The 9524-nt window shown below is 50.8% G+C and overlaps 1 protein-coding gene across 2 annotated transcripts; it reads right to left on the reverse strand.

Moving 5' to 3' along the window:
* Positions 1-366: 366 nt before the first annotated feature.
* Positions 367-5311, reverse strand: Socs2 (suppressor of cytokine signaling 2). 2 transcript variants are annotated; one of them, XM_051139634.1, is made up of 3 exons: positions 4473-5311; positions 2694-3054; positions 367-898 (listed from the first exon to the last, which is right to left on the reverse strand). In XM_051139634.1, the coding sequence occupies exons 2-3, from the start codon at positions 2830-2832 to the stop codon at positions 441-443; spliced, it is 597 nt and encodes a 198-aa protein (XP_050995591.1). In that variant the 5' UTR covers positions 2833-3054; positions 4473-5311; the 3' UTR covers positions 367-440. The 2 variants fall into 2 exon arrangements, with proteins under 2 accessions (XP_050995591.1, XP_050995592.1); XM_051139635.1 differs by lacking the exon at positions 4473-5311 and adding an exon at positions 3871-4401.
* Positions 5312-9524: the final 4213 nt, after the last annotated feature.

The following is a 9524-nucleotide window of genomic DNA, read 5'->3' on the forward strand; positions in this document are numbered from 1 at the left end:
TTAATTTAAAAGGGTCATTTGGTATTGATCAGCCATAGGAAAGGAAGCGTCGTTCAGATGAAACTACTTAGGGGGAACTTTAAGATGCCTAGCTACATCTTCACACCTTTAAATTAGATTTGAGCTCAAGTGTCCCTAAGAGAGAATTCTGCGCAGTTCTCCAGAGGAAGGCCTCTGGGTTCTCTTTTACATAGCTGCATTTGGAGATATTCTATATGAGGCATGTGTTTTAAAAAGAGAAATACTTCGGCCGGGCGTGGTGGCGCACACCTTTAATCCCAGCACTCGGGAGGCAGAGGCAGGCGGATCGCTGTGAGTTCGAGGCCAGCCTGGTCTACAAAGAGAGTCCAAGACAGCCAAGGCTAACACAGAGAGACCCTGTCTCAAAAGAGAGAGAGAGAGAGAGAGAGAGAGAGAGAGAGAGAGAGAGAGAGAAATACTTATACCTGGAATTTATATTCTTCCAAGTAATCTTTTAGTCTCGTTGGTAAAGGCAGTCCCCAGATGGTTCCGGTACATTTGTTAATGGTGAGCCGGCAGAAGTGCTGCAGAGTCGGTGCTGACATGTACAGGGGTTTGGTCAGGTACAGGTGAACAGTCCCATTCCGAGGGGCTTCCGGGCCTGTCCGTTTATCCTTGCACATCTGAACATAGTAGTCAATCAGGTGGACCACACTGTCAAACTGCTTTAGCTTGGACTTGACGCATATGATAGAATCCAACCTGAATTTCCCATCCTGGTACTCAATCCGCAGGTTAGTCGGTCCGGCTGACGTCTTTACAGATATAGTTAGTAGGTAGTCCGAGTGTGAGCTGTCTCTAATCAAAAAAGTCCCTTCTGGCGCCTCTTTTAACTTCTCTTTGGCTTCGTTAACAGTCATGTTTCCCCAGTACCAGCCTGGGGGTTTTCATTCAGAAAGAAAAAAAGAAGGGAAAGCAAAATCGTTATTATAAGACTTTTTAGAACACAGGCTGTACTTAGCAGGACTCTTTCTAGCTGCTTTATTTTGTTTTGAGACAGGGACTCATATAGCACAGGCTGGCCTCAACTTCACTTTGTATCCAGGGATAGCCTGAGAACTTCTGGCTCTTCTGCATTCACCTCCCAAGTCGGAGTGTTTCCAGACCAGCACCATCATGCTAAACTAATTTTCCTTGTTATACCTTTTTTTTTTTTAAGTGCCTGCGAGTGAAATTTACCACGGCCTACCATAAATCTTTTGGTAGGTATTTAATAAAAACTTAAGTCCATTCTTGGCACAACTATAAACTAATTTTTTCTTTCTAAATGATTTTCTGTAGCTCTTCTTTAAACTATGTTAAGATTTTCTTCTAATGAGCCAAAAGAACTTTTGCAACATGATAGACATATAGGCTGAAAAAAAAACCAAAACAAAACAAACAAACAAACAAACAAACAAAAATCCCCAGGATTTGGTACAGTTTAACTGAAACAAAACCTAAGTAAATTAGAAATAAATACATTAGAAGTTAGGGGTGAAAATGGAAAACTCCTCTCCAGTAAATACGAATAAAACTAGACGCAACTTTTTTGAATGGTTAGTTGCCCCCAGACCTCTGTTAAAAGCCAGAAAGCACTACTGTTGACTGCTTTGGTTACAACTAGCTAGGTTTCGGGGGCAAGAGGAAGCTGAGATATGTAGGTAGCACCCTTCAGTTTACAGTCTTCACTAGATTCTTTTGGACTTTGCCCTGGTTCAAATTGTATTACAACCCTTGTTCTTTGAAATCTCCATTTGATTCATCTTGGCCATGTTCGCATCTCACTTACAAAAGCGACTCAAGACACTTTGTTTAACAAGTTTGAACAAGGTGCCCCCCTTCAGTCGACAGTCCCCCCCCCGCATGGAGCCCCCCAAAAAAAACAATATTACCGGGACTCTTTCCCAAGGAGGGAAAGCTGAGGGCCGAAAATTAAGACTATTACCTTCCCCCCCCTGCCCCCCCGCCCCCCCCCCGCTCTCTCCCAAGGTCTACTGCTACCAAAAGCTGTCTTGCCCTAAAGGTAAGCTTTCAGAAACTAGACTGAAACACCCGAATTGTTTTGAGCTACTGGGAGAAAAATTACACATATTTTTTTTTCCTTTCACATGCAGAAAGCCGCTGCCGCACTGCGCCTGAAACAAGCTGTACCTGGAGGCCGTCCTGGCCAAGTGCCTTGCGGGTTGCACCAGGCCAGGCTACCCCGCAGCTGCGCTCCACGCAGTCTGCGGGTCTCCAACCTTCGCCGCCAGCAGGCCGGGCTGCGGCTGCGCCTCGGAGCGTACGGAGCCCAGATAGGCGGCATCACAACCCGCTCGCCGCCTGAGCACCCAGAGTTAAGGGAGGCGCCGGCCGCTTTTCTCCCACGCGGGTGCGAACCCGAGCGCCTAAGCCCGAAACCCGACCAAAAGCACCCTAGAATCCTCCGCACTGGGAGACCATTTCCAAGAAGCCCAAGTCTCAGAATCCCTCCACTTTGCTTTTGTCACCACCTACACTCCGGTCGAACCGGCCGGCATCCCTCTCTGCGGTCCTGGCTCAGGAGCCGGGACCAGACGCGAGGAGACCTAGTTCCATCGCTTTCAATACTCCCCACCTGAGCCCGCGTCCCAGCCTCGCTCTCCACCGCCGCCTTGGAGGCGGGGGGAAACACCCCATCTTGCACTCCTCACCAGCCTCCTGCTCTCTACCTGTTTGACTGAGCTCGCGCAGGGCCTTGGCCAGCCGCGCCGCCTCTGGGGACTGCTCCTCGGCCGATCCCCCGGTCCCCCACTGGCTCCGCGTCCTGTCCGCGCCATTCCCGGAGGTCTCCAGGCACCGCAGGGTCATGGGAGACGAGTCAACACGTCTGAGGCAGGTGGTCGCCCGAGCTGGGGCCAGAGGACTTCGAGTCCTTCCTGGAAGTCACAGGGTACCCCAAAACGAGTCTGTACGGGGTGTCCGAAATGGTGGCGGAGGGGGAAGGGATTGGAAGCAGCTGGATCGTTCTCTCCAAATTCCGGCAGAATGGTGTGGCAAAGTCTCTCGCAAACACGGTCACCCACAGATCGCCTGTGAAGAAAACAACGGGGCAGAGATTGGGTCAGACCGGACTGGACCCCAACAGCCGAGGTGGGGGTGGGGAAACAGACACGTGGAAAATCCCAGGGACTCCTCCGCCTGCGTGCTTCTGTACCGTTTAACCCCAAGCATCCAGTTAACGCCCTGCCCAGTTCTGGGGGGAGGGGGGCTGGTAAAAAGAGCTGCGATCCAAAACACTAGAGTTGGCCTGAGTGGAGGGGTGAAGAGGGAGACAGGGTGAGGGTAAACAAGGTGTTTTCCCGCCCAAGAACTGTGTGTAGAAATGACACAGAGGCAGCCTAGGAAGCGGTCACCTGCGAGTCGGGATAGACCTTTGTTTTGGGCAAGTAGTTAAAAAAAAAACCACACAAAACCATAATAAATGCAAAGAACATGGCAGTTCTCTGTACTTGGCATTTCTATCCTACACTTCCAGCAGCCTCAGGGCCCTAGGGAAGGATGCATCCGGCAAAACCTGGTTCCACGCCCTAAGGCGCCGCAGGGCTCCTGGGTCGCCAGCCGAGGGTGCTGCGGTGCGCTAGCACTGCGCCAGCCGCTGCATCCCGGCCTCGGAGACGGCCTCGTCCCTACTCCTGCCGCTTCCCAGAGCACGCTCCTGACAAGGACGGGGGGCGCAGAGGAGGTCCCTCCGAAACCCTGATCGCCGCTCCAGCAGCTGCCGCCGCAGGCGCTGTCGAGGAATCGGCCGGAGCGCGCAGCCCCCGCCGGAACTCCAGATGAGGCCGGGGCTGAGCCGGCGTCTGCGAGCGCAGCGGGACTAGCCATCAACCAGCACTAAGGTCTTACCTCCGCCGCGGCGACTGCCGCCTCCGCAACCAGGCAGCTTCCCCAGCGGACATGGGGCGGGGGAGCCGGGGTGAAGAGGGGTGTCTGTCTGAGTTCCCCGGTTGACGTTTATTTATGGAACGAGATGCCCCGGGATGCCACCGGCTTTGCGCTCGGTAGAAGCAGCCGGACTTTTCTGCCCCAAAAGCAGACAAAAATCTCAGGGATAGTTGCCTCGCTACCCTACGCCCCAGGCTGACACCCCTGCTCGCTATGCGGGGTTTCCCTCCAGCTGCGGCGGAGGAGATGGGAGAAAGAGAAGGGGTGGGGTGGGGGAGAGCAAGGGCGGAGGCTGGGGCGGGGTGGAGCGGGAGATCAGGTTATTAGGATTATAAATTTGGAGAGCAGTTGTTTGGGGGCGGGGGGCCCGAAGACTTCCCGAGGCCGAGAAGCAACCCGGGAGAGGAGGCTATTGAGTCCGGATGGGACAGAGCCCCGACTTGAACTCTCCCGGGGCGCCCTAAACAGCGGAAGCCCAGGCAGTCCGCCGCTCCGGCGCTCGCCCCGCGGCCCTCCCCGGCCACTGTCCCCTGGGCGGAACCTTGGGGCTTCGCGAGCGGTACCTGCCGCAAGCTTCCGGGCTCGGAGCGCAAGGGATCTTGAGGCCACGCGCCTGGGGCCCCAGCGCGCACTGTCCGCGACCCGCGCAGCGTCGGCGGCTGCGGGAGGAAAGGCTCATGCTTCAAGAGGAGCCCAAGGCCCGCGAGCCGCAGAGGCGGCGAGACTTGGCAAGAGTTAAACGTCTGTCCCCGGAGCAGAGTGTGCGCGCGACTTCCCAGCCCGACGCGCCTCCTTTGCTCCCCGCCTCCCGCCCCTAGCGCCCCGCCCGGCCGCTGCGGAGGCCGCTTTCCAGGAACTTTCCAGGAATTCGCCTCACGTGACCGCAGCCCCCGCCAGCGCTTTAAAGAGGCTCGGGCGCTAATGCGCAGGCTTCAAGGGAGCCGGGTTTAGAGCCGGTGCGGGTGCTGGTGGCTGCGGCGTGCAAGCCTGGGACTCCGCCCTCCTTTGACCCTGCACCTCGGGGTGCTCAGGGACAAGTAGGAGAAGTCCCCAGCCAGTGCCTATTAGGCGGCCAGTGGCTGCCCCTGTCCGCATCAGCTGAGAACCACGAGTCCCGCGAATAGCAGTAACCCTTCTCTCCAGCCAGCCAGGGAGGAGGGGACTTTTATTCCAGCCATCCACACCACCGTGCGCCTGCCAGACGCGACCCTCCCCTGTACTGGGTGCGTGACAGGCATAGGGGAGGGGGCGGGGCTCAGAAGTCGGTCCCTCCTTCCCTAAGACACACAGCCAGAGCAAGCTGGCCACGGCCCAAGTCGACGACCACTCCCAGAGACCTCTGGAAGTGACCCAGAGGCAGTCCCCTCCACCAGCGTCCTAGAAGGCGGAGAAAGAGCGGAGGCCAGTGCCCCCTTAAAGCCGCGCGCACTGCTCGCAATCCCTCCCCGTGGAGCTCCGGCCAGTAGTCCACTATGCAAGCCTTGCCCAACTCCTCCTTTCCCCCTCCGCTCTATTCCAGTGTGTCCTTACCGAGGCCCCGAGAGGCCCACTCGACCCACCTGCTTGGTCTAACAGAGGAGACGCCCTTACCTGTGCCCCGTGGAGTGCAGGATGACGGAGTCCGGTGCTTTTGTCTCTGTGATGCCCTGCAAAACCGGGGACCCGTTCGGATGGATCCCAGCACTTCTTTCCTACTGGGACCCTCACCTTCCATCTGGCTTCCCAGCCTGCATTCAGGCACACTGGCCCCAGAAACGTGACCCACTTTAAATGTGACCTACTTTAAAACAAAACAAAAACAAAAACAGGAAAACAAACAAACAGAAACAATACTCGTGGGAAAACCGGATTCAAAATTTCGATAACCATTTTTCTTTGAATTACTATTCTGTTGCATCACTGCTCAAAAGCTTGAAAGGTCAATGGCCACTTTTTGTTGCGGCTGTGGCTATGGGGAAGTTAGGTAAGGCAGGCTAGGTCTCAGGGTGGGGGAGGCGCGGTTTCCAAGCCTTGCCTGGTGCGCCCCCTGCCGGCCATGGACGGAAGCACAACTAACTAGCTCCAAAACCAAGAGCCCTGGACCAATTTTTTTTTTATCCGCAGTAATTTGTTTCTCTTAAATAATTCCGTGCACTTACAGAACGGTGGATGAAAGAGCTGATATATAACCCGGCTTACAGAGGTTTTGTCAGCCATGAATTTGTGTGTGCATGGGGGCTGTTTTCTTGGAATCTTTGATGGGAAGGTTGGCGGTTACTCAAGTTGTAGAAAGCCTGTGCAGAGCAGGTGAATGACTGAGCTTTACTTTCTTTAGATCCCTAACCTTTCCTGTAAAATTAAAAGCAAGCTGTTAGTTTGCTTTTTTTTGGTGGCTCACGCCTTTAATCCCAGCACTCAGGGAAGCGGGGGTGAGCAGATCGCTGTGAGCCTAGGACAGCCAAGGCTACACAGAGAAACCCTGTCTCAAAAAAAAAAAAAAAAAAAAACCAAAGCAACAACAAAGCAAGCTGTTGGTGAAAGGTTACCATGATGGACAAGTCAGATCCCGATGGAATTTCTGTGTACTCAGAGGCCCAAAGTAAACCACTGAAACGTCTGAGGTTCACTAAGGTCAACTTTTTCTTTATTTTTTTATTTTTTTTTTTAATTTATTGTTATGTATACAGTGCTCTACATGCAGGCCAGGAGAGGGCATCATATCACATTATAGATGGTTGTTAGCCACCATGTGGTTGCTGGGAATTGAACTCAGGACCTCTGGAAGTGCAGTCAGTGCTCTTAACCTCTGAGCCATCTCTCCAGCCCCCAAGATCAACGTTTTCTATGTGGATGGTCCTTTCTTGGTAGAGAACCTCAGAGGAAGGGCCTACCCAGGCTTCTATACACCTAAAAGGTTTATTTTTGTGTGCGTGTGCAGCGATTAAATAAATTAATTCCTATTTAGTTGCCAGGTGTAATAAGTCTCCCAGCTGTGTTACTTTACTGATCACTATGACCAAACACCTGACAGAGGCAACTTAAGGGATGAAGGATTGATTTTGGCTCATGGTTTACAGGACACAGTCCAAGACGGTGGAGAGGGCCTGAGGCCTGCAGGACTTTGTCCACAGAGGCAGGAGTTAGTGGTACAGATGGCCGAAGAAGAGGGGCAAGAAACAGGGATAATTACTTCTACCTCTCCTGGGCCTCACACTCCAGCAACCCACCTCCTTCAGCTAAGCCCTACTCCTAAAGCAGGGGTTCGCAACCTTCCTAATGCTGCGACCCATTAACAGAATCCCTCAGGTCATGGTGACCTCCCAATCATAAAATTACTTTCATTGCTACTTCATAAATATAATTTTGCTGCTGTTATGAACCGTAAGGTAAATATGTTTGGAGACAGAGGCTTGCCAAAGGGGTCACCACCCACACAGGTTGAGAACTGCTCTCCTAAAGCCTTTATAAGCTTCCAAGTTAGTGCCTCCAGTTAGGAAGCAATGTTCAAACACGTAAGCCTGTAGGGGACATTTTTCCACTCAACCCGTAGTATGTGTTTTTCTTCTGACTCCTAGAGCCTTTTTGAAGACCTCTGTCTCTGCCATGTCTCTCCCTGATCGTGGGAAGGGCAGACTGCCAACATTCACATCCTAGATCAGCCTCCTGGATGAAGAATCCCTGTCCCCAAAGATTACTGTAAGCATGTGGCTTACTGTGGGTCACCACGCTATGTAGTATTCTTTAACTTTTGTGTCTTGCATATTTCACGCCCATCAATTTGTCAGCCTTTTAAATCCTCTAGAAACACTGTACGGACCCTATAGGAAATGTCTATGACTTTCTGGCAAGCAAACAGGATAGAACAACATTATGCAATTACTTGTGCATGTGGGCAAAACCAGGAGGGGATGTGGAGAAAGGAAAGAAGTATTTGAGGGGGTAGCAGAATAAGGGTAAATTTGACATTCTTTTTTTTTTTTTTTTAATATTTTATTTATTATGTATGCAGTGTTTGAAAGCCAGAAGAGGGCACCAGATCTCATTATAGATGGTTGTGAGCCACCATGTGGTTGCTGGGAATTGAACTCAGGACCTTTGGAAGAACAGCAGAACAGTCTTAACCTCTGAGCCATCTCTCCAGACCCAAATTTGACATTCTTTAACCTAGTTTTTTTTTTTTTTTTTTTTTGGCAGTCCTCATTTTGCCAAAGTCACATGTGAATCATTATCGTCAATTGCCCTGAGGTAGAGTATATTTGTTGTTGTGGTTTTGGTTTTGGTTTTTCAAGACAAGATCTCTCTGTGTTAGCCTTGGCTGTCCTGGAGTCACTTTGTAGACCAGGCTAGCCTCGAACCCACAGTGATCCTCCTGCCTCTGCCTCCCGAGTGCTGGGATTACAGACGTGTGCCACCACACCCGGCTGCTCATATTTGATTGACCTTGGACTTCAACATTGAAAGGCCACTCTCTTGAGCTCTCAGCCTGTCCCCCAGCATCACCTTTGGAGATGTGTAGTGAGAGTTTGGTATTTTGGGCTCCTTTAAAAACAAACATGGGGGCTGGAGAGATGGCTCAGTGGTTAAGAGCACCACCTGCTCTTCCAAAGGTCCTGAGTTCAATTCCCAGCAACCACATGGTGGCCTCACAACCATCTATAATGTGATCTGATGCCTTCTTTGGCAGATAAAGCACTGATATACAATAAATAAAATAAATAAATCTTTAAAAAAAAAAAAAAAACAAACATATACAAGGATGTGTTTTCGTTTTAATGCCAGGTGTAAGGGATATAGGGCTGCTTTAAAAGCAACTGACTACGATTTGCCTCCTGCTCTGGCAGGGCTGTGATTTTTGCCAGCTGCAGGTAGTTTCTGTGACTGTGTGACATTTGGAATTCTGGGGCCTTTTCAGAGGGTATATAAATACTAGGGCTGGGGGGGGGGGGGGGCGGAGAGATGGCTCAGCGGTTAAGAGCACTGACTGCTCTCCCAGAGGTCATCAGTTCAATCCCCAGCAACCACATGGAGGCTCACAACCATCTATAATGTGATCTGATGCCCTCTTCTGTACATGAAGGCAGAGCGCTGTATACATAATTTAAAAAATAAATAAATAAAATAAATACTAGGGATGTGGAGGAAGGTGTGTGGGTTGTTGGTTGGTTTCAGTTGGCTGACGTTGGCTGCAGTTTCTTAAGTAGTCATGAACAACAAAGAAACAACAGGAAGAAAGTAAATATCCAGTGATGGAAATAAAACTTGCCCTAAGGAGCTCAGCATCCCTAATGAGCAGGAAATAGTCTAATGACCCAGCCTTTCCCACCCTGACTTTATTTGGGGATTTCTTTCCTTTCCTCTCTTCTCCACTATCTAGTGTTTAAAGGGTTGAAGAAGAGTGGAAGAAAGAAGAACCCACAAATTAGCTAAATCCAATCTCTATTGGATTTAGAAATTTAATTAGATAATTAATTAATTAAAATAGAAACTTAATTTCTAATTAAATTTTCCAAACTGAGCCCAGATGGCCCTTCCCACTTAAAGCAAAAGCACAGGCTCCCGGCTCCCATCATGGAAGGAAGGCTGTGCCTCACTTTCCTAAAGATACAGGAAAAAAAAAAAAAAAAAAAAAAAGATGC

This window comes from Acomys russatus, chromosome 31 (assembly GCF_903995435.1).
Source record: "Acomys russatus chromosome 31, mAcoRus1.1, whole genome shotgun sequence".
In the NCBI taxonomy this organism is placed as follows: domain Eukaryota; kingdom Metazoa; phylum Chordata; class Mammalia; order Rodentia; family Muridae; genus Acomys; species Acomys russatus.